The sequence below is a fragment of the Macaca fascicularis genome, chromosome 13 (assembly GCF_037993035.2).
Source record: "Macaca fascicularis isolate 582-1 chromosome 13, T2T-MFA8v1.1".
Lineage (NCBI taxonomy): Eukaryota > Metazoa > Chordata > Mammalia > Primates > Cercopithecidae > Macaca > Macaca fascicularis.
In genome coordinates, this window is record NC_088387.1 from 106,835,508 (window position 1) to 106,861,464 (window position 25,957).

At 39.3% G+C, this 25,957-nt stretch overlaps 1 protein-coding gene across 3 annotated transcripts in view; it reads left to right on the forward strand.

Moving 5' to 3' along the window:
* NBAS (NBAS subunit of NRZ tethering complex) overlaps nt 1–25,957 on the forward strand; it is a 390,542-nt gene that overhangs the window by 185,984 nt on the left and 178,601 nt on the right. For all 3 annotated transcript variants that reach the window (XM_005576512.5, XM_074012306.1, XM_074012305.1), the window contains 4 exons: nt 4,321–4,434; nt 17,487–17,600; nt 20,188–20,345; nt 21,807–21,896. In XM_005576512.5, the coding sequence (XP_005576569.3) occupies nt 4,321–4,434; nt 17,487–17,600; nt 20,188–20,345; nt 21,807–21,896 (476 nt within the window). The remainder of the gene's footprint in view (nt 1–4,320; nt 4,435–17,486; nt 17,601–20,187; nt 20,346–21,806; nt 21,897–25,957) is intronic.

The window sequence follows — 25,957 nt, forward strand, 5'->3', positions numbered from 1 at the left end:
CAACACCTGGGGATTACAATTCAAGATGAGATTTGGGTGGGGACACAAAGCCTAACCATATCATTTCACCAGGGCCCCTCCCAAGTCTCATGTCCTCACATTTCAAAACCAATCATGCCTTCCCTGCAGTCCCCCAAAATCTTAACTCATTTCAGCATTAACTCAAAAGTTCAAGTCCAAAATCTCATCTATGACAGGACAAGTCCCTTCTACCTAGGAGCCTGTAAAATCAAAAGCAAGCTAATTACTTCCAAGATCCAATGGGGGTACAGGCATTGGATAAATACCTCCGTTCCAAATGGGAGAAATTGGCCAAAGCAAAGGGGCCACAGGCCCCTGCAAGTCAGAAACCCAGCAGGGCAGTCATTAAATCTTAAAGCTCCAAAATAATATCCTTTGATTCCATGTCTCACATCCAGGGTACACTGATGCAAAAGGTGGGCTCCCATGGCCTTGAGCAGCATGGTAGCTCATGCCTCTAATCCCAGGACTTTGGGAGCCTGAGGTGAGTTGATTGCTTGAGCTCAGGAGTTTGAGACCAGCCTGGGCAGCATGGCAAAACCCGTCTCTATTTTTTAAAAAATTAAAAAATTAGCCAGGCTTGGTAGTGCATGGCTGTAGTCCCACTTGGGGTGCTGAGGCAGGAGGATCGCTTGTCCTAGTAGGTCAAGGCTGCAGTAAGTTGAGATTGTGCCACTGCACCCACGCCTGGGCAACAGAGCAAGACCCTATCTCAAAATAAAACCATGCCATGTAAGGTGGTGGTATTGTTTCCAATGTTCAGATAATGAAATCAAGGCACAGGGAGGTTAAGTAACTTGACTGGGTTGCCTAGGGTCATCCAGTTAGTTAGAGGTGGAGCCAGGATTCAAACCTAGGTAGTCTGGCTCAAAAGCCTACATTTGTAACCGCAGACAATACTCTACTGAGGAAGAAGTGTGAGAGTAAAAGGTAGGAAACTCTTATCCTCTTACTGGTCAGCTAAGTGTCTGACTCCTGTGTATTCCACCTTCCTGGCCTATCAAGTTTGTATAATACTTCCACACCATCACTAGCAACTTCATTTGTTGTGGACCTTTGTTGCCATTCCCGAGTGACTGAAATTGATATTGCATAACTGTCGTTTGAGGGGCATTTGGAATATAGGTAGCCAGTTAGAAAATGCTTTTTACATTTGAGACACACAGGCACACATATGTCTGTGTGTGTGTATGTATACATGTATTTTATAAAAGGTTTTAAAAAAATCACTTGAGATATGTTCATGATTTCTACAGGAAAATTAGTTTATCTTTAATTATTAAAAGGTACATACATGCATATCTTTTTCATGCTCATTCATTCAGTTTGGAAAGGAATTTTAGGAGTTGAGCACTTCTTCCTTCTTGGAAAGATAGTAATATCTGGGGCTTAAATTTATTTAACTGAGAATTTACATTTTGAAATATAATTAAGCAGGCCCTAAATCAGCAGAAAAAGCAAACTGGAATAGTGATTGTCCAGAGGATCAGAAAATACGTAAGTAAATAAAGTAAAAAGTCATTTGAACAGGGTAATTGCAGTCTATTAGAATCCTGCTCTCCAAATTTGTTTAATGTACTTCAAATATTAGTAGTGTGCATTGCTTAGGGCAATAGGAGACAAATAATTAAAGATGAGTGTTCCATTAAATGGAAGTTTAGAGAAAATGATGATCCATTGCTGTGTGTGGTTTCAGTTCTCTACCTTGATTTTATTGAGCTAGAAAAAGAGTGGTAAAAGTAAGGAAGTCAGTTTAGTAGAATTACTAAAGCTAGAGCTTCTCTAAGAAGAATACAGTAATTCATCAACAAAGCCATAAAAGCAGCTATGAAAACTCCAGATTTTTACATAGCAGAATGCAGATAGTATCTGCGACAAGTTTTGTTTTGAAAATCAAATTAGAAATATGTTAAAAGTACCTATCTCATAATTATCATATGTTACTGAATCTGGAAAAGGCCCCACAAAATAGTAGCAGATATTGAGGAAAAAATTCACAATATTTTTATTGTGATAAGGTATGGAAAGGCTTGAAGTATACTGTATCGGTGAGTTTTTACGATTGTGCTGTAGTGAAAAACTCAGAATCTCCATAATGTGTGATAACAGACTTATTCCTTGCTCACAATCGTGTCCACTTTGGTTGGCCGCAGCACCACCCCATGAGACACGGCCTTGTCACAGTAGAGGGGAAAGATCTGTAGTGGAATTCCACGATGACTCTTAACAGTGTTCACTCGGAAGTGGCATGTATCATTTCCACTCACATTAATTGCCTGTAGATGTCACAGGGCCAAGCCTTCTGTTACTGAAGCAGGAATTTGGGATATGAATAGTTGCAGTGGATAATTGGGAACAGTAATACAGTCTGTAGAAGCTATACTCAGATGTAGGTATTAGCAATGGTGATTTTGAAGGAAGTAACTGAAGAGTACATTTATTTTATATTTCATAGTAAAGGCCACACACAACAGAATTATTATTGTAGATATATAAAGATTCATTTTAAGAGAGTCTAGGCCAGGTGTGTTGGCCCATGCATGTAATCCTAGCACTTTGGGAGGCAGAGGAGGGAAGATCACAAGGTCAGGAGTTCTAGACCAGCCTGGCCAATATGGTGAAACCCTGTCGCTAATAAGAATACAAAAATTAGCCAGGCGTAGTGGCATGTGCCTGTAGTCCCAGCTTCTGGGGAGGCTGAGGCAGAAGAATCGCTTGAACCTGGGAGGCAGACATTGCAGTAAGCTGAGATTGTACCACTGCCCTCCAGCCTGGGCAACAGAGGGAGATTCCATCTCAAAAAAAAAAAGAGAGAGTCAAAACATTAGGACACACACACTGAAGTGTTTAGCAATAAAGAGAAATGTTATTTGCAACTTATTCTCAAATGTTTCAGAAAAAAATAAATGTGTATGTATATTTGTGTGTATATATGTGTAACTGTGTATATATGCACATGTATACATGTGTATTATAAATGTATATATGTATTTGTACATGTATAAGTATTTGTGTGTGTATATACACATTTGTGTGTGAATATAAAGAGGAAGGAAGCAGGGAGGGTGTGCGTGCATGATTGCACATGGGCATGTGTGAAGGTGCAAATTATTAATCATCTGTTAACTTCAGCAAAGAGTATAGAGGATTTCTTTGTACTTTCCTTGCAACCTTTTATGAGTTTAACATTAAATTGTAATAAATCCTTACCTTCCCCCAAAAAGCCCATTCCAGAGAAAAAACACCACCTCTGTTCTTTATCTCCCCCGTCCCTGGCCCCTCTCACCTGTGTAGAAGTTTTCAGAGAACACAAGATGTATGGAGAACAGCCACTGATTTAGGAAAGGATAGATTCAAGGTGTGAAAACATTTAGCGAGCCAGGTTGAATTTTGGTCCCATCACTTTTTCAGTGACCTTTGCCAAAGTACTTAACCTTTCTGCACCTCAGTTTCTTCTCTTGAGGATAATGGTACCTGTCTTCTATTAATAAGAGTTTGCTGTGTAGGGTTAATATACATAAAGCACCCCCAACAGTGCCTGAGATGTAGCTCATCGTATTCCTTTCACAATAGCTGTTATTATCGTAGTTGTTATTATTACAATTATTGGGGGCCAATCTCCCTGGCAGTGCCGTGTTTCTTAAAGGTTGCCATCTCTACTGTAAATAAGTACCATTTGTTCCTAGAATATTCGTAGTACCTTTTGTCTAAGGTTTTTAAAATGTGATTTTCATTTCTTCATAGTTTGACTTGGTTTGATCAGATGTGTTTTATTTTCCTAATATCCAGTTTATGTGAGAAAATTGGGCTTATGTTTGGAGGAAGGTTAATAAATTGCAACAGTAAGCACTTTGAAGACTCCTGCCCTCCAAACTGGGGTGATGAGTGGAGATAGCAAATGGATATTTAGAGCAAGGAATGGGGCTTAGGGGGTGAAGTGTGAGGGGGCTGGTATAATACTAAGTATTATATACAAATACTATCTTGTTTAAATTTTTCCCTAAGTCCCAACATGGTACATAAAATAGCAACACAGCTTTTTCCAGTTTCAGATTAACACTTCATTTCCTATGCTTCAGAAGTTTGGTTATAAAGAAAAGATCAAGGTTGTACATTATTTTCTCAGAAGCAATAATAATTTTGCTGTTTGTTAAACATGCCTTTTACTTTTACTTAATTCTCCTTCATCTGAAGCCTTACACAATTTTCATTTTCTTTGGATGCGTTGTATTAGGAAGGCCATTAACACCCTTTTGTGATGTCCCTGGTGCAAGTCTTTAATATGTCTTTCTTTTGTAGTGCGATTGTGCCCTGATCGGATCAGTCTCATCAAGGAGTGTATTTCCCAGTCCCCGACATGCTATAAACAATCTACCAAGCTTCTGGGCCTTGCTGAACTGCTGAGGGTTGCAGGTAAGTCTTTTGAGTACTAAGCTGCAGAACAAGCTTTCTGTATTATTCTTGACATCATTGCAGGAGAATAGCAGAATATATACTTAAGGTGTCAGAAGAACATCTTTTTTCTTAGATGGGGTCTCGCTCTGTTGCTCAGGCTGGAGTGCAGTGAAATCCTCCTGCCTCAGCCTCTCAACTAGCTAAGAAGAGCATCTTTGGGCAAGGATTAGTATTTTCTAGAAAAATTGGCATGTTATAAAAATGTGCCAATATTGAGCTTCTGGAACCATCTGTTATTTAAATGAAGACAAGCTTATTCAGGGTGCCTCAAAGTGGTTGTGTGATCAGGAGCAGAAGTCATTTATAATCAGAAAACTTACATATAAAACAAACCAACCTTACCAGTTCACCTTCAGTGTCTAAATTTGGTTTTGTGTTTGAACCTGAACAATTTGTTAGAAAACTTTATGCATTTACTATTGGGTGGCGTTTTCATGTATTGTATCTCATTTAATCATCTCATAAATGATGTTGATTTTAGTATTCTTCTCATTTTGCAAGGGAAGTTGGAGAGAAGTTAAATATTTTGCCCAGCAAGGTTAAATCGTAGGCTTTGGCTTTTAAGGAAAGTCTTTTTGACTCTACATTTCATATTTCCTTAACTACATTGTTCTGCTCACCAGTCTTTTTAATACTTTTTTTTTTGTTTTGGTAATTTTGTCTTATGCTGATTTCTGCAAGAACAGTTGTTGGTCATTTGGTTGTATAAGCAGTGGTTTCAAATTGGATTCCTCTAAGTCACATATATATTTAACATATTTAATGGACTAAATATTTTACAATTGTAATATGTAGGACTCTTAAGGTCTCTAGTTTTAGTAATTGTGTGTGTCACTTATCCTTTTCTAGTCTGTGTGAAGGTATAGCATCAGCATCTTTATCTTTGGACTTGCACATGGCAATGTGATGGTCATGTGATTAGGGCCAGTCATCCATTGTGAGACATCTGGAACGAATGGGGAGAACAGTGCGTGTGGAGTCAGAACACTGGTTCAGGTTCTAACTCTGTGCCACACATTTGCTAAATTACTTTAGTTCCATTTTCTGCATCTGGAAAATAGGAATGATACTCCCTTTCTTCACCCATGAAGTTATGAGAGACCCAAATGAGTTAATGCATGTGAAAGTGCTCTGTAAACTCTGATCATCAGGGAAGAATTCCATAAGGATCCAGGCCACAGAAGCTAACAAAGCAGCTCAGAGGTGCCATCTGCATTTTTATGCTCCTACTAGGATTTGTTTCCTCTTGATGTGTTAACATAGTAACAGGAATACCTGTGGTCGTGGTAATCTATATGAATTTTTAATGGGAAGAGAGAAAGTAATATTTTTCTGCTAGGTACTGTGGATACAAAGTTCTGTTACACATAGCTGCTGCCCTCTGAGAATTTTTACTCTTAGAGAGCCAGGGAAACAAGTAATTATGCTGCCAACACAGGATGTGATCATAGTGCATGGCTTCTGTAAACAGATATTAGAAGACTTGAAGAAAGGCCATGCTAATTTTTGCCTGGGGAATTAAGAAAGGTATCATAAAGCAGGTGGCCTTTACCTTATAGAGAGTTTTGGTTATCTGTTACTGCTTTACGAACCACCCAAAACCTGGTGGCTTAAAAAACAGCCATTTATTTTTCTCTCTCCAGAAAAAGAGAAAAGAGATTTTCTCAGTCTCCTCTGGAGATTGGGCTCAGCTAAGCAGGTCATGGTCTTTTATGAAATTGTATCAGATCGTGGGTAGGGATGGACTCATGTCAAAGGCTGCATTACTCATATGTCTGGGTACTTGGGCTGGGAAGACTTAAATAGCTGGGGGCTGCTACAGGGCTTTACAGGCAGCTCTTCTCTCTGTGATTTCTGCTTGTACTTTTTCCATTTGATGGTCTCAGAGTACCCAGACTTTCTTCTTGTTGGGTGAAGGCTCCTGGAGTCAGTGCTCCAGGAGAAACCAGCAAAATCTTCAAGGCACTTTCTTTTTTTTTCTTGAGATGCAGTTTCACTGCTGTTGCCCAGGCTGGAGTGCAATGGCGCTATCTCGGCTCACTGCAACGTGTGCCTCCCGGGTTCAAGCGAGTTTCCTGCCTCAGCCTCCCGAGTAGCTGGGATTACAGGCATGCGCCACCACACCCGGCTAATTTTGTATTTTTAGTAGAAACGGGGTTTCCCCATGCTGGTCAGGCTGGTCTCAAAACTCCTAACTTCAGGTGATCCACCTGCCTCGGCCTCCCAAAGTGCTGTGATTACAAGTGTGACCACCGCGCCTAGCTGCTTCAAGGCATTTTCAAATCTAGCCTTGATATTTGGGCAGCTTCATTTCCAGTGTATTTTATTCTTGGACGCAGTTACACAGACCTTACCAACTTCACAGGGAATATTTACAGACCCCGCCCGAAGGCACTAATGGGGCTGAAGGTTCTGCTTCTAAGAGGGCTTATTCACATGGCTCTTGGCAGGGGGCCTCAGTCCTTTATGGCTGTTGGTAAGAGGCCTCAGTTTCCTGCTACATATAACTTTCCTTCTGGCTGCTTGAGTGTGTTCTCTCAACATGGCAGCTGGTTTCTGCTAGAGTGATTTGATTCACAAGAAAGCAAAGAGGAAGATGTAATGCCTTTTGTGATGTGGTCTTGGAAGTCACACACCATCACTTCCACTTTATTTGTAGGACTAAATCACTCAGATCAGCCCTTTGGTTATATTGTTCATTTAATCCACCTGCTCAGATTGGAATTTTCTTGAATTAAAAACAGTTAAATAACTTTGAACTTTAAGATAACTGTTTGGCATATCTTTATAAAACATTTCCATTAACAACAATAGTAATACTCATTTTATGCTTTAATACTTATCTCAGTTCCTTCTTTGTCCTTTATAGGCAGAAATAGGAATCTCATTTTGAAAGTAAGGAGATAGGAATAGAGAAAAGTTAAATAATTATTGAGGATTTCATAGTTAAGAGGTTTTAAGTTAAACCCTTTACTAGTATTCTATGTTTCCACCTTTTTTGAGTGGACTTTATTGTCCTTCATTTCATTCACAAGACCTTTGCATCTGGCTGTTTTCATAGACATTCAGCAGATTTTACCACATCTCAAAACAAAAATTAATTGATCTGATAACATAAGAGAAAGGAATACATCGAAATGAGGTTATGAAAGAGACTGAGTACTTTAGATACCTGGTCTGTTAGTCACGACTCAACCAGAGGAGCAGAAACTATAGGAGAGATACATGTTAGAGACTTCATTACCAGGACTGAGCTTTCACTACTATGGGGATTGGCTAAGCAAGTCTGAAATCCATAGGTAGTCAGTCAGGAAGAGAAGATCAGGAGCAGGAGGAAACTCTATGGACATGGCCTAAAGCTGTCATTCACAGGTGGGAATCTCTCCCCAACTACCAGTTCTTTCTTTATTTTATTACTTTATTTTTTAGGTTTTTGTTTACAGAGACGAGGTCTCACTAAACAGGCCGGTTTTGTGAACAGAACATAAACTTTTGCCCAGGCTGGTTTTGAACTCCTGGGCTCAAGCAATTCACCACCAAGCAATGAGCCTCCATGCCTGGCCCTAGAATATTTTTAGAATAGACTGGGCCAATACTTGCCTTGGATTTTATTTAAACTTAAGAAGCACATAAAGAAGATGGATAGGGACACATTTTTCAAAGTTTTATTCAACCCTTTCTGTAACATGTTTGCTTTTTCCTCCAAACCATATTATAGCTTAGAAAATCAAGGGTCCTATACATATTTTCTATTTTTTCCTGGAAATATATATATATATTTTTTGAGACAGAGTTTCACTCCTGTTTCTCAGGCTAGAGTACAATGGCATGATCTCAGCTCATCGCAGCCTCCGCCTCCTGGGTTCAAGTGATTCTCCTGCCTCAGCCTCCCAAGTAGCTGGGATTACAGGCATGTGCCACCAAACCCGGCTAATTTTTTGTATTTTTAGTAGAGATGGGGTTTCTCCATGTTGGTCAGGCTGGTTTTGAACTCCTGACCTCAGGTGATCCGCCTGCCTTGGCCTCCCAAAGTGCTGGGATTATAGGCATGAGCCACTGTGCCCGGACATTTCCTGGAAATAATAATTTTCAGGCTCTTTAAAATATGAAATATTTTAGAATTTTGTCCTTTTTAGCCTACATATCCAAATTACATTGTATTTGTTTTGTAGCTGAATTATTTGTCTTATAATTGAAAATGACATTCTGAATTTAATCTATGCCATTTTTGTGTTTTTCTTTTTTTGAGCCAGAGTCTCACTCTGTCACCCAGGGTGGAGTGCGGTGGCACGATCTTGGCTCACTGCCACCTCTGCCTCCTGGGTTCAAATAATTCTCATGCCTCAGCCTCCCAAGTAGCTGGAATTACAGGCATCCGCCACCATCCTAGCTAATTTTTGTATTTTTATTTTTTAAATTTTATTTATTTATTTATATTATATTTTAAGTTATAAGGTACATGTGCACAACATGCAGGTTTGTTACATATGTATACATGTGCCATGTTGGTGTGCTGCACCCATTAACTTGTCATTTACATTAGCTGTATCTCCTAATGCTATCCCTCCCCGTTCCCCCCACCCCACAACAGGCCCCGGTGTATGATGTTCCCCTTCCTGTGTCCAAGTGTTCTCATTGTTCACTTCCCACCTATGAGTGAGAACATGCGGTGTTTGGTTTTCTGTCCTTACGATAGTTTGCTGAGAATGATGGTTTCTAGCTTCATCCATGTCCCTACAAAGGACATGAACTCATCATTTTTTATGGCTGCATAGTATTCCATGGTGTATATGTGCCATATTTTCTTAATCCAGTCGATCATTGTAGGACATTTGGGTTGGTTCCAAGTCTTTGCTGTTGTGAATAGTGCTACAGTAAACATATGTGTGTATGTGTCTTTATAGCAGCATAATTTATAATCCTTTGGATATATACCCAGTAATGAGATGGCTGGGTCAGCTGGTATTTCTAGTTCTAAATCCTTGAGGAATTGCCATACTATCTTCCACAATGGTTGAACTAATTTACACTCGCATCAACAGTGTAAAAGTATTCCTGTTTCTCCACATCCTCTCCAGCACCTGTTGTTTCCTGACTTTTTAATGATTGCCATTCTAACTGGTGTGAGATGGTATCTCTTTGTAGTTTTGATTTGCATTTCTCTGATAGCCAGTGATGATGAGCAGTTTTTCATGTGTCCGTTGGCTGCATAAATGTCTTCTTTTGAGAAGTGTCTGTTCATATCCTTTGCTCACTTTTTGATGGGGTTATTTGATTTTTTTCTTGTAAATTTGTTTAAGTTCTTTGTAGATTCTGGATATTAGCCCTTTGTCAGATGAGTAGATTGCAAAATTTTTCTCCCATTCTGTAGGTTGCCTGTTCACTCCGATGGTAGTTTCTTTTGCCGTGCAGAAGCTCTTTAGTTTAATTAGATCCCATTTGTCTATTTGGGTTTTCATTGCCATTGCTTTTGGCATTTTAGTCATGAAGTCCTTGCCCATGCCTATGTCCTGAATGGTATTACCTAGGTTTTCTTCTAGGGTTTTTATGGTTTTAGGTCTAACATTTAAGTCTCTAATACATCTTGAATTAATCTTTGTATAAGGTGTAAGGAAGGGATCCAGTTTCAGCTTTCTACATATGGCTAGCCAGTTTTCCCATCACCATTTATTAAATAGAGAATCCTTTCCCCATTTCTTGTTTTTGTCAAGTTTGTCAAAGATCAGATGGTTGTAGATGTGTGGTATTCTTTCCGAGGGCTGTATTCTGTTCCATTGGTCTATATCTCTGTTTTGGTACCAGTACCATGCTGTTTTGGTTACTGTAGCCTTTTAGTATAGTTTAAAGTCAGGTAGCATGATGCCTCCAGCTTTTTTCTTTTGGCTTAGGATTGTCTTGGCAATGCAGGCTCTTTTTTGGTTCCATGTGAACTTTAAAGTAGTTTTTTCCAATTCTGTGAAGAAAGTCACTGGCAGCTTGATGAGGATGGCATTGAATCTGTAAATTACCTTGGGCAATATGGCCATTTTCACTATATTGATTCTTCCTGTCCATGAGCATGGAACGTTCTTCCATTTGTTTGTGTCCTCTTTTATTTCGTTGAGCAAATTGGATAAAGAGTCAAGACCCATCAGTGTGCTGTATTCAGGAGACCCATCTCACATGCAGAGATACACATAGGCTCAAAATAAAGGAATGGAGGAAGATCTACCAAGCAAATGGAAAACAAAAAAAGGCAGGGGTTGTAATCTTAGTCTCTGATAAAACAGACTTTAAACCCACAAAGATCAAAAGAGACAAAGAAGGCCATTACACACTGGTAAAGGGATGAAGAGCTAACTATCCTAAATGTATATGCACCCAATACAAGAGCACCCAGAGTCATAAAGCAAGTCCTTAGAAACCTACAAAGAGACTTAGACTCCCACACAATAATAATGGGAGACTTTAACACCCCACTGTCAACATTAGACAGATCAACAAGACAGAAAGTTAACAAGGATATCCAGGAATTGAACTCAGCTCTGCACCAAGCGGACCTAATAGACGTCTACAGAACTTTCCATGCCAAGTCAACAGAATATACATTCTTCTCAGCACCACAGTGCACTTATTCCAAAATGGACCACGTAGTTGGAAGTAAAGCACTCCTCAGCAAATGTATAAGAACAGAACATTATAATAAACTGTCTCTCCGACCACAGTGCAATGAAACTAGAACTCAGGATTAAGAACCTAGCTCAAAACTGCTCAACTACATGGAAACTGAACAGCCTGCTCCTGAATGACTACTGGGTACATAATGAAATGAAGGCAGAAATAAAGATGTTCTGTGAAACCAGTGAGAACAAAGACACAGCGTACCAGAATCTCTGGGACACATTTAAAGCAGTGTGCAGAGGGAAATTTAGAGCACTAAATGCCCACGGGAAAGCAGGAAAGATCTAAAACTGACACCCTAACATCACAATTAAAAGAACTAGAGAAGCAAGAGCAAACACATTCAAAAGCTAGCAGAAGGCAAGAAATAACTAAGATCAGAGCAGAACTAAAGGAGATAGAGACACAAAAAACCCTCCAAAAAATCCGTGAATCCAGGAGATGGTTTTTTGAAAAGATCAACAAAATTGATAGACCACTAGCAAGACTAATAAAGAAGAAAAGAGAGAAGAATCAAACAGATGCAATAAAAAATGATAACGGTAATATCACCACTGATCCCACAGAAATACAAACTACCATCAGAGAATACTATAAATACCTCTATGCAAATAAACTAGATAATCTAGAAAAATGGAGAAATTCCTAGACACATACACCCTCCCAAGACTAAATCTGGAAGAAGGTGACAATAACAGGCTCTGAAATTGAGGCAATAATTAACAGCCTACCAACCAAAAAAAGTCCAGGACCAGACGGATTCACAGCCGAATTCTACCAGAGGTACAAAGAGGAGCTGGTACTATTCCTTCTGAAACTATTCCAATCGATAGAAAAAGAGGGAATCCTCCCTAACTCATTTTATGAGGCCAGCATCATCCTGATACCAAAATCTGGCAGAGACACAACATAAAAAGAGAATTTTAGACCAATATCCCTGATGAACATCGATGCAAAAATCCTCAATAAAATACTGGCAAACCGAATCCAGTAGCACATCAAAAAGCTTATCCACCATGATCAAGTGGGCCTCATCCCTGGGATGCAAGGCTGGTTCAACATATGCAAATTAATAAATGTAATCTATCATAAACAGAACCAAAGATAAAAATGACATAATTATCTTAATAGATGCAGAAAAGGCCTTTGACAAAATTCAACAGCCCTTCGTGCTTAAAAACTCTCAATAAATTAGGTATTGTTGGGACGTATCTCAAAATAATAAGAGCTATTTATGATCAACCCACAGCTGATATCATACTGAATGGGCAAAAACTGGAAGCATTCCCTTTGAAAACTGGCACAAGACAGGGATGCCCTCTCTCACTATTCCTATTCAATATAGTTTTGGAAGTTCTGGCCAGGGCAATCAGGCAGGAGAAAGAAATAAAGGGTATTAAATTAGGAAAAGAGGAAGTCAAATTGTCCCTGTTTGCAGATGACATGATTGTAATCTAATTTTTGTATTTTTAGTAGAGACAGGATTTCACCATGTTGGCCAGGCTGGTCTTGAATTCCTGACCTCAAGTGATCCACCCACCTCGGCCTCCCAAAATGCTAGGATTATAGGTGTGAGCCACGGTGCCTGGCCTCTGTGCCTGTTTTATTGAGAATTTACAGTCGTACTGCACAGCAGTGGTACATGACATTTTGGTCAACAACGATCTCATATGCAGTGGTGGTTCCATAAAATTAAAATAGAGCTGAAAATTCCTATCGCCTAGTGACATCAGACGTTATAACGCATTATTCACCTTTTTGTGGTGATGGAGATGTAAACTTCCTATACAGCCAGTTGTGTAAATTTGTCACATATAATTATGTTGGTACATAATTCTTGGTAAAGATACTAAATGACTGTGTTACTGGCTTATATATTTACTATACTATGTTATTTTCAAAGGTGCGACTCCTGTTCATAAAAGAAAAAAGTTAACTGTAAAATAGCCTCAGGCAGGTCCTTCAGGAGGGATTCCAGAAGGCAATGATATCATAGGAGATGATAGCTCCATGTGTTATGGCCCCGAAGTCCTTCCAAATGGGACAGTATGTGGAGTGGAAGAAAGTGATATTGATGTCCTGACCCTGTTTTTGGGCTAGACTAATGTGTGTGTTTGTGTCTTAGCATTTAACAAGAAAAGTTTTAAAACGTTAAAAAAAGAAAGAAAGGCTCAACATTTCAGCTCAGGCCTCTAATCCCAACACTTTGGAAGGTTGAGACAAGTGAATCACTTGAGGCCAGGACTTCCACACCATCCTGAGAAACAGTGAAATCCTGTCTCTACAAAAAATAAAAATAAAAAATTTCCTGGGTGTGATGATGCATGCTTGTAGGCCTAACTACTTAGGATGCTGAGACAGCAGGCTGCCTTGAACCAAGGAGTTCATGAGGTTACAGTGCGTTAAGTAACTCTTCATCATGCCATTACACTCCAGCCTAGGCGACACAGTGAGATTCTGTTTTTTGTTTTGTTCAGTTTTTTTAAGTTGTGGTAACCTATAGTTAACTTATTACTGAAGAAAGAAATTTTTTTTTTTTTTACTAAATTTCATGTAGCCTCAGTGTAGAGTGTTTGTAAAGTCTGCAGTAGTGTGCAGTCATATCCCCGGCCTTCACATTCACTCACCACCCAACAAACTGACTCACCCAGAGCAACTTCCAGTCCTGTAAACTCCATCCATGGTAAATGTCCTATACAGAGTTACCATTTTTTATCTGTTGCACAGTATTTTTACTGTACCTTTTCTGTGGTTATATACACATAATTCTGACCATTTCATTCCAGTTGGCCATAGAATTCAGTACAGAAACATACTGTACAGGTTTGTAGTCTGGGAGCTGTACGATGTAGCCTAGGTGTGTAGTAGGCTGTACCATCTAGGTTTGTGTGAGTGCACTCTGTGATGTTTGCTCAAGATGGAACTGCCTCATGACACATGTCACGGAATGTATTCCTCTTGCTAAGCAACTCCTGACTGTGTGTTTTTGAGCCTCTCTGTTATGTACATGACTTGATGCTGGGTATTGAGCATCCAACTATGAACCAACCCCTGTCCGCCAAAAGCTTACATTTTAATAGATAATAAAGATTATTAAAAAGATAATCACAATTTTTTTTTTGTCCTGATAGCCTACCATTGAAATAAATTGTTTTTAAGCGAGTGACAAGTAAAGGAATATGTTGCAAGGGCAACGAAAACCTATATTTTATGTAAAATATTTACAAAAATATTTTCTAAAAATACTTTTGGGAAAATAATTTTAGATCTTTTAACATGAGCTGAATTTTTCTTGTGTATCTTTAGACTCTGGAAACTGAGTCTGGCAATAAAAGATGAGCACTGTCAGAGAAACTATAAACTTACTTTGTGTTTAAGGGTTTTCCCCCTTTATATTTGTCATTTAAGAACGCTCAAAGGGGAAAATGCTTTTAAAAGACCTAGCAAAAATGTTTAAAGTCCCTGTTGGGAGGAAACCTTTTTCTTCATCTGCTTTGTTTCAAATGGTTCCTCGGGGGGCCTGTGAGTTAACTGACAATAGACAGGAGAAAAACAAGATTTTGTTTACACATGCATGCAGAAGTCACTTAGTTATTAATAACTCTTGAATAGCAAGAAGTAAGGTTTATATACCAACTTAACGAAAAGGGGGATGGGGTGGGAGGGGCTAGGGCTTCAGTGGGAAAGTATAGAAAGTTCTGTTGGGCTTTTTGATGCTGACTGACAGTCTGTATGCCAGCTGAGTTCTCAGGAAACTCCTGTGGAGGGGGTTTAACTGCAGTTCTATTTTAGGGAGACTCTGCTTTATTCAGATAAGATAAATTCAGTTAGAATTTCTTTCTGCATCTTCCGTAGCTCAAATATTTTCACTTTGAAATAACCCGTATGCCAGAACTGTGGTCCCTTGAGCCCCAAATTATTTTCATTCTGTTAGCCTTTAGAAGGAGAAAACATCAAAAATCATTGTTTAATTTAATGTAGACAGTGTGTTGGCTAGCATAGTAATGTTGTGGTTGCTGCAGATCACAGGCTGTTTGGCTCCTCCTTTATTGTGTAATAAAAATGAACACAAGCCAGGTGTGGTGGTTCACGCCTCTAATCCCAACGCTTTGGGAGGCTGAGGCAGGAGGATTGCTTCAGTCCAGGAGTTCGAGACTGACCTGAGTAACATAGCAAGACCCTGTCTGTACAAAAAATAAAAAAGTTAGCCAGGTTTAGTGCTATGTCCCTGTAGGCCCAGTGACTCTGTAGGCTGAGGTGGGAGGATTTCTTGAATCTGGGAGGTCGAGGTTGCAGTGAGCAGTGGTAGTGACACTGCACTTCAGCCCGGGCAACAGAGAGAAACCACATCTCTAAATAAATACATGCACACACGCACACGGCCAAGCAGCTCTCCTAGACAAGGCTTTTATTTTAGGTCTTGGGCTCAAGCACATGGGAGACAGCAGAGGCACAAGGACTCTCTGTAGACTCCCTGAAAAAACAGTAGAGATTTTTTGTTGTTGTTTTTGTTTTTAGGCAAAGAGTAGGAATTGATATCTGTGGTGAAGTACGCCGGCTGGGCTGGGCGGCGCATGTGAGTGGTAGGGTATGCAGGTCGGTGTTAATTTGGTTGCCATAGTTACCTAAAGTAATGGGTCACTTGGTGGTCTGGCTGGTAGCAACAGGCTGCAAATCCATTTCCAGCCTTTGTTCCCCAGGAGAGACACTCCACAACCTTGGTTTGGTATTTAGATTTTCTTAAGTCCATTTCCCAGAATTATTTAAGTAAAAGGCATGGTCAAACATTATGAGAGCACTGAAGAATGGCCGTTCTCTTGGTATGACTAAAGCCCCAGGGTTAGTGGGTATATTTCCAGCAAGGTCGTGGTGTGGATTTTGTGATCGGTTGGACAAGAGAAGAAAAAAGAAAAAAATACGTGAATGGGGAGCCATATCCCATTCCTATTTATCTCACAGTGATTCTGTTTACACAGGGTAAAGTTAATATAAGACTTGCTTTAAGATATTATAAGTTGTATTTTTCATCCCCATTTTTATATACATACATCTGTGTGATTGAGATCCATGGGTGCTGTTAATGAAAAAATTATCCCTGATGCATGTTTAAATGAGAGGCTGAGGCATGAGGATCACTTGAGCCCAGGAGTTTAAGACCAGCCTGTGCAACATAGGGAGACCTGTCTCTTCAAACAAACAAAAAAACAAACAAAAAATTGTAAGAGAGACTCTGCACTATAGGTATAGGGACTACTGCAATGGAATTTTGCAGTAAGAGAGAGAAATTGGGCTTGTTAAAAGTAAACTTATGCACATAAAAATTTTAAAGGGTTTATTTTCAACAGACAGCAATTCATGAATCAGGCAGCACCAAACTCAAAGTGGTTCAAGGCTCTTCTGAGTGGAGGTGATGGGAAAATTTTATAAGGTGTTTGTGGACAAAGAAAATACTTGATTAGTTAATGTGAGTAGTCCCTAGTTAGAGTACAGTTGGTTATTTCTGATTTTACTGTTTCCATTGAGTTGGGTTTTACTTATGTTGGAACCTAAGTTGGGGCAGATGGAAAATTACAAAGAAGAATCATTGGGGTAAGGAGGCATTCTGGTTAAACCACCTGACAGGGTACAAATTCTTGCCTGAGGGCTGGCCAGGGTGGCCAGATAACATCTGGGAGTTGGTGGTGGGGATGAGGGATTTGATCAGATATCAGGGATGACCAGATATCCAGAGTGGAGGATTCTGGCTACAACTGACAGCAGAAGTTTTGCTAAAATTGGGCTCTCAAGGATATGTCCGAGGACAGGGCCCAGTAAGGCTCGGAGGAGTCCAATGAGAATTTGTTAAGGAACAGTCTTTGCCAGTGCTCTGGACAACGTTTGCATTCCAATTTCTAAATAGTAGTTGAATTTTTAATATGAGAAGTTTATTGCTGTATCATCTTCATCCATTCTTTTAATCTGCTGGTCATTATTTTTCAAGCCCCTTTTATAACCTGCTTTCTTTTGGAAACATAAATTTTCTTCTCCTTCCCTTACCCTGGTAATACCAAGACTTTTTTGTAGGGCTCCAAACTACCCTGATTTTGGACTTCCTGGTTTGGGTATTTTAATTAGGAACTAATGTTAATCATTGATCTCTTAGGAGACTGATGGCTAATTCCATGCTTCATAAGTGGATTGAAAGGTCAAGGCAACTTTTTCCTCTCATTGTTGCAAATCCGTCTAATCTCTCTGTTTTATTTCTGAAGTAATTTGAAAGACAGCGTTAACAAGCTCTTCTATCACTTGATGTTGCTTGTCATAATCATTTTGCTTGTCATAATCATTAAGTCCTTTGCTTGGACTTACAGGTGAGGACCCAGAAGAAAGGCGGGGACAGGTTCTAGTCCTTTTAGTGGAGCAAGCACTTCGCTTCCATGACTACAAAGCAGCCAATATGCATTGTCAGGAGCTGATGGCCACAGGTGAGTAGAGAGCTTATTTTACACTTTGCTTATGTCCTCTTTATGTGATGAATAATGGAAAAAGTCTGTTCTGAAATCAATTGACCTGATTGGTAAGCCAGCCACATTGAGGCTTGAGATACATTTTATGAGCACTGCTAAGTATATAGGCTATGTACTTACATGTTGATATAAACATTTTAACAGATTCAGACATTACATTTTATTTGAGATTTTGGTTGCTTTCTAGTCCGTATTAAAAACATGCTCATAATTTAAAAATAATTTTATGTAAAATATTTTAACGCTATTTCCTGTATTTGTTATCTAAGAGAAAATTTTAATTTTTAGATTATTTAGTTTGTGTCTATATAGTCAATATTTCCATTCTTTAATTTTTTTTTTTAAAGATAGTGTATTAGTTCGTTCTCACACTGCTATAAAGAAATACCTGAGACTGGGTAATTTATAAAGGAAAGAGGTTTAATTGGCTCACGGTTCCGCAAGCTGTACAGGAAGCATGGCAGCATCTGCCTCCAGGAAGGCTTCGGGGAACTTTCACTCATGGCAGAAGGCAGAGTGGGAGCAGAAGGCTTACCTGGCTGGAGCAGAAGGAAGAGAGAGACGAGGGAGGGACTACACACTTTTAAACAACCAGAGCTTGCAGGGACTCAACTATCACAACGACAGCACCAAGGGGATATGATGTTAAACCATGAGAAATCACCCCCATGATCTAATCACCTCCCCCAAGGCCCCACCTCCTGCACTGGGGATTACATTTCAACATGAGGTTTGAGTGGGACACAGATCCAAACCATGCCAGATAGTGTAGTGCTTTTCAAACTGACGTTGAGAAATTGGAAAGGGTTTTGCAACTCCAAAATTCTTCATATTGAAATTCAAATTCAAGTCTCTGCAGGATAATGAGATTTTATTGTAGAATAATTTCTCATTTAAAGAACACATTCTTCAGTGTGATAGGGAGTTTTTTTTTTTTTTTTCTTATCATGAGCTCTGTACTAAATTGTCAACTTTCCATGGCTATGCTTGAATATGTGAAGGCCCAAACACATCTTTCTACCCACTCTCAATACATTAATAGGGAGTGGTTAAAATGCAGGGCTTCACTTCATGATGACTCGTGGAGTTATGCACTAATGATTTGTGTAACTTTTGCATGTGTACTGTTAAAGCAAACCTTATTCTGACACTTGTTATAACAGCAAGGACTATTGTGATTAGTAGGAAGACCACTGCAGTAGGGGAGAGAGATTGTACTAAACTCTGAATACAACAAGGACAGCTGGACATTTGTAGCCAACAGGCTAACTGAAGGGTCAGTGGATGGAAAATTAAGAGGAAACATCAAGGGCAGGGGGATCCTTGCTAAAATGATTTAATAGGACCTTGCTGAAGGCCGGCCAGGATGATCAGATATCACTGCTGAGGGATGAGTAATTTGATCAGCCCTTGAGAATTTGAGGATTCTGGCTAAACTGACTTAGTAGGATTTTTGCTAAAACTGGAGTATGCAGCCTAGCAAGGCTGGGGGCCAAGGTTAAGGCCTAGTTGAGAAGAGGGCTCAGGGTTGTCTGATTTAAGTTTGGTCACAGAGAGGATCTTTGGCTTTACATCTATGAAAACATTTAAAACTCTCGAAAAATATTCAATATTTTACAACTTCAGCATAGCAAATTGTTTTCATAAATGAGCTGTGTTCCATAATATTGACCAAGTGATTTTGCAACATTAAATTTAGAATAACTATGGCTGTCTGTGAAAATGCACTGATCTAAATTGTTCATGTGGAGAGCTTTATAATAATTTTATTCTGGTAAGGGTAATATCTGAATTAATTTTTACTTTATATATTTAGAAAAAATTATTCTGTACTACAAGTTTTGTACTTAGACAAATAGGCCTAAGGCTGGAATTCCTTCAAATAAGAATAAAAATGTATTTTAAGAATTCAGAGTATAATGTATAGGAAAAAGATCCCTGCTGGGAGTTGGAGGGTGATTCAGTCACTGTCCTTAGATGTCTGTCTTATCTATAAAGTGAGTGATTCTGTATAGGGATCTATCATAATGTCTCTTTTTTCTAGCACTTTTCAGTTTACATGTGCTTTTACATACAAATGTTACTTAATTCCTTCAACAACCCAAGAGGAAGGTGTTATTCTTCTCCTTTTGTAGTAGGAAAAGAATTGTGATACTTTTGGCTCTTTCTTAAAGCTCTCACACCAGTGCTAAGTAGCAGGGTTGGACCAGGCTCTCAGGTCTTCTGAATTCAGATGGCTGCCTTTTCACAGAACATCAAATCTCAGTAGATTATTTGCATTTATTGTCAGTTAATCTAAAATTTAACAGAGTTTTCCAGAAACACTTGTCTGGAGTAGCATTGAACTTTCTGGATAATAAACCACCCTAATCTTTCCTAGCTTAGATTTTTATCTGTTTCTGCTTATAAAATAATGTGTCACTAATGACTATGATTTTGCTTTGGTACAACAAGACCTGAGCAGGAAGCCATTGCATTTGTCATCTTAGATTGAATATTCTCCTTCTTTTGGGAATCATTGTTTTTTTCCTTGCCAATTTTGCAGGTTATCCTAAAAGCTGGGATGTTTGTAGCCAGTTAGGACAATCAGAAGGTTACCAGGACTTGGGCACTCGTCAAGAGCTCATGGCTTTTGCTTTGACACATTGCCCTCCTAGCAGCATTGAACTTCTTTTGGCAGCTAGCAGCTCTCTGCAGACAGAAGTAAGTGCTCTCAATAAAGGAAATCCTAACCTGTATGAAGTGCATGTTGTTGGGTGTGTGTATCTGAGATACGTGGTCATTAAAAAAAAATAGTATGAGAATTTTAATTTATGGAAGAAAACTAGATCGTCACTTATGGAAAAGGAACATGAAAATATTAGGATATAACATAGTGTTGCTGGCTTTATAACAGCGAGGAAGAAAGGATACAAGACAGCCTTGAGAAAGATAGAAAGTAATATTAGGAAAGAAATTATTGAAAATAATGGGGAAAGTTAGTGTTGTGAATTAAACATATGCTAAATGGTCATGTAAAATATATCTGAAATCATATGGGTTAAAGTCAGTGGAGCAACCATTCCCTTAGGGATCCTTTGGAAATTGGGAATTGGGGTGGGCTTTCGTTGGGGGGATGTTAAAATCCTAAAATTCACAGGATAGGTCTGCATAGGAGAGGATAGTGCCCCTGTGGAGAAACACTGTTACATGTATGAGGAGATTCTAGAATCCACATTTTCATCCCATAGTCATTCTCTTACAGTTGGTAGCTAGTCAGGCAGACATGAGCAAGACAGGAGAGGGCCCCCCACCCCACCAGGAAAGTCAGGCGACCATCAGAGGCGTCAGGCAGTTGTCACACTGCCTCTCTAAAATAATAATTGGTTGCAGGCGGCACCAGGGAAAGACAGTTTCCCTATAGATAGAAAAAAAACCCTGAAACTGGTGATCAGCGCTTCCTGATAAGATCTCAGGAGTTGCCCAGTGAGCTCAAGCATGTTCACTAAGCGGCAAAATGGCGGAGTTTCACCGGCATATGACCTGTGAGGGCATTCCACTGGAAAAGGGAAGAACCCTGCCGCTGAGCGTGCATACAACTCCTGTAAACACACTGTGCATGCTCCTCTCCCATCGCCAGCAGGCCATTGCACGTGTGCACAACCCACCCCAAGGGAAGAGTCAGGAGAGAAGGGACACAAGAACCTGGAAGTATGCCAGGATATGAAGCTCTAAGCCAAAGGTCAAACCCCGTACTTGTCCTTCAAATCCCTCACTTGGGCCTCTTCCAGGTGTACCTTCCTTTCATTCCTGCTGTAAAGCTTTTTAATAAACTTCCACTCTTGCTCTAAAACTCGCCTTGGTCTCTCTTTCTGCCATATGCTCCTCAGTCAAATGTATTCTTCTGAGGAGGCAAGAATTGAGGTTGCTCCAGGCCGGAACATAGACACCGCCTGTAACAATTCATTGTATATCAGTTTTTTTCACACTTGATCACCATTCTGAAACCATTGCATCCTTTTGAAACTGTTTGTGAAGTCCTGAAGTAAGCCTGTTACCAAAGCTAATCATTATGAAAAGGTAATTTTCTTTTTAAAAGTACTTTTTAAATTTCAAGCCTACATTGTGATGAGAAGTAAATTTAAAAACGTATCTCCTTTACAGCATAGCCTGTTCTTGTTTTAGATTCTTTATCAAAGAGTGAATTTCCAGATCCATCATGAAGGAGGGGAAAATATCAGTGCTTCACCATTAACTAGTAAAGCAGTACAAGAGGTGAGTTAAAATGAGGAAGAGGAGTTTGAAAGGTGGCTGAGAGTGGAATAAAATGGGATCACCTAACCTTGTGGATGAGAGGCGTTTTGTGTATGTGTGTGCAGACCACTTTTCTCAGCTTTTGTGTGCGTGTGTGAAATATAACATTCATATAAAAAAGTATACCAGAAAATGTTCATCTCAATAAACTATCATAAAGAAAACACCCATGAAACTACAGGTAAAGAAGCAGTACCTAACCACCTTCCATATCCCCCAGACCCTCTCCTTATTAAACTTCTTTTTTTTCGACAGAGTCTCACTCTTTTGCCAGGCTGGAGTGCAGCGGCGTGATCTCTGCTCACTGCAGCCTCCACCTCCCCAGTTCAAGGGATTCTCCTGCCTCAGCCTCCCGAGTAGCTGGGATTACACACCACACCCGGCTAATTTGTTTAATTTTTAGTTGAGATAGTCTCACCATGTTGGCCAGGTTGGTCTCAAACTCCTGACCTTAAGTGATCCGCCCTCGTCAGCCTTCCAAAGTGCGTGGATTACAGGTGTGAGCCACCATGCCCGGCCTTCTGTATTTCATTCCTAACTTTTCTCTCCCTTTCCAGAGATCACCACTGTCTTGACTAATCCTGATAACCAGATTTTTGTGATTTTTGTTTTTGTTTTAAATAATTTTGATATGTACCATACATACCCTCAATATGATAGTTTAGTTTTACCTATTTTTGTATTTTATAGAAATAGTTATACTTAATGTTATGTTTGTGAGATCCATTCATGCTGTTGCATGTAGCTGTAGTTTATTCATTTTTATTGCCATGTAGAAATTAATTTCGGTGTGCATATTACAGTTTATTCATATGAACATTGATTGACATTGGTTTGTTTTCAATTTTGGTGACTAAAAATAATGTGACTGTCATCGTTTGTACATGTCTCTAGTGTACATGGGCAAACAGTTCTCTCAGGCATGTATCTAGCACTGGAAATATGTGTTGTGAGCTATGTATATAATTCAACCTAAATAGGTAATGCCAGATGCTGCTTTTCTTTTGTGTTACTGATTGACTTTGAGAAGTAATGTACAGGATTGCTGGTTACTCCCATCCAGGACATTGCTATTGTTGGTTTCCTAAATTTTGCCTATACTCCTAAGTGTTTAATGATATCTAATTAACTGATTTATATTTTTCTGATTACTAATGAGATGGAGATAGTGCAGGAGAGATCCTCTTTTTGAGGTACTTGTTCGAGTCACTTGCTTATTTTGTGTTGGATTTTTGTTGTTTTCCTTTTCCTCATTGAGATTCTTACGAGTAAAATTGTCTGTACCAATTAAGTCTATGTGTGTTTCAGAATCTTCCATCCTGGGAGAGGAAGGAGGAAGAGTATGCCCCCGACACCTGTCTTCTTTTGGTCACTGTTTGCCCAAGGGAATTTAACTTTTCATGACTCTTTCTAGAAACATAGAATTAGCATTTTTTAGATCAAAGGCAGTGGCCCAGTTTCTGACATCCCAGCTAGGTAAATTAAGATGTGATGATGATTCTCTGTATAGATTGGTTTTTCATGAGATTCCATCGAATGGTAAGCTTCACTTTCACAGCGTAAAATGTCCTTTATTTTTCTTGTAACTATTTTGGGAGACACCTATTGTGGTAAGTGAGCTGCACTAACTGTTTTTTTTTTTTTTTTTTTTTGCTGTATCCATCTTGACAAAGTCATTAGTATTTGTGTACTCTAAGTTACTTTTAGAACTCTGGTACAAAGCTTCAGTTGTGGAGTCTATTGATGGAATTAGGGCAAAGATACTTAGCTTTTGCCCAGAGTAGAATACATACAACTACCCCATTTTCACAACTCTTTTTTTAATATTAAAATTTAATGAGCATGGATCTAATATGCATGTGTATTCCCAGTTCAATACTAAGTAATCTGATTATCTCAAAGAGGGTTGTAATGTTAAATTTTGCCCCTATGGAATTTTTGCCTCTTCCTCCTGCAGCGGTGACTCTAGGACAGCACTGCCAATAGAACTTTCTTCAGTGAAAGAAATATGTCATACCAGCACTGTTCATCATTGTAGCCACTAGTCACACAGAGCTATTGGGCACTTGAAATATCACTTTTAAGGGATCAAATTTTAAATTAAATTTATTTCATTAATTTATTTATTTTTGAGATGAGGTTTCACTATGTTGGCCGGGCCGGTCTTGAACTCCTGGCCTCAAGTGATCCACCAGCTTCGGCCTCCCAAAGTGCTGGGAATACAAGTGTGATGAATCACTGCATCCAGCCTTAAATTGTACTTAGTTTTAATTAATTTAAATTTAAATAGCCACATGAGGCTACTGGCTACCAGACTGGACATCAGAGCTCTAGAAGGTGCAACATTCAGTGGAGGCCGGCATTCAGCCTCCAGCACTGCCGGCAGTGGACTTCTTTTGTTGTTGCCCTCCCTCCCTTCAGATGGCAGCTGTAGCATTTTCTAGGGTCCTAGAGTGACGTGGATACGCTTTGTCCTTTGGCATGTTTTGACTTGCAGTTGTACTGATTAGCAACTATTGTTTTCCCTCATTGGATGTGAAAACACATTAAATTTCTATTCTGTTCTCCCTGTGGGATTCAAAACGGTTCTTATACTAGCCAGTGGTCACTCAATGTTCCATGTATTAGGAGGAGTTGTCTTTCAAGGTCCAATTGAAGACCTACTTTTCATGAGATCTTTATCCGAAGTTTTGTTCCTTTTGAACCTCTCATCCCTCCACAGCTTGTCCAGTCACATCTCCTACTCTGCTTGCCTCCAGCATCATCCCTTTTCATGCCTTTCAAACATCCGTTATGCTCTAGTGGTAGAGAACATATCACCATTTAGTGTTATTTTGTAGAGTTTCCTCTCTGTCTGGAGGACACTTCTGATCTTGTGCTCTTGTGCTTGTCTTGTGCTCTTACCCCTTCCATCTGAAGTATGTTCTTTGTGAAGTTTTCCTTGAGTCCTTAAATTGCCCCCTTCTCTATATTCCCTAAGCGTTCTCTCACTGTTCTGTGTTAACACTTTGCGGTGTGACTTGGTGTTGTCCGGTCACTGGAGGTGTGCCATCTATCTGTGCTCTTACTGTGCTTCTCAATTAATGAATGCCTAGGTCACGCTTCTTAAAGCTCAGCTGGAGACACCAACTGCATAATGATCAGTCAGTGGTAAAAATCAATTAGGAAGTGAATTTTTTTTTTTTTAAATTTCCTAAAATGAATTAGGAAGTGGATTTTCAGTCATCATGTGGTGACTACTGAGGTGCTGTGATGTTTTGGCCAGTGTGAGGAGTGTATCATTTTTCTGTTCAGCATGGAATTGCAATGTGTTTGCTAAGCTCAGCTTTATGAATTATTTGGAACCCGCTTGTTCTTTCCAACATCTGTGAAAAGCCTTTTGTAACTTTGGGGACTTCTATTTTCTGCTTCTACAGTGAGTTACAAAGTGTCAGCCTGACCTCTTGGTGGCTTCTTTGGAGTGGGCCATGCTGTGTTACTGCAAGTGGGGACGTGTTACTCTATTAAATCCCATCGGTAAATGAAGGAGACCACTGGTAGTCCTCTACAAGTTCCACCTAGCAAGGAAAAGGAGTTCTTCCAAAATGATTATCATTTGCTTTTTTATTTTTTTTTATTTTTTTAATTTTAAATCTCCTTAAAAGCTTTCCCGTCTGCCTTTGTCCCCTTTCAGCAAATTGTAATAGATCTAGATCTCATGAAGTGCTAGTCCAAACCCTCAATGCATGCATTGTGGCTTTGATTTATGAGGCACGTTTCAGAATGTTATAGCTACTATTATTAGGTTAAAATATAGTGCTTAGCTCTAAGATGCCGTGTGTTACACATTAACAGTAGAGGTAATAACCACATTAAATTATCGCTCATAAATGAGAGATGACTTTATGTGTAATCTGCTTTAATACTTAAGACTTTCATTACTTCACTTGTGAAAATAATGATGTTTATTTATATATCCAAGCAAAATAAAGATGTAATTGTTATGCAGTAGCATTTATGTTAGTACAAATGGAGCCTACAAA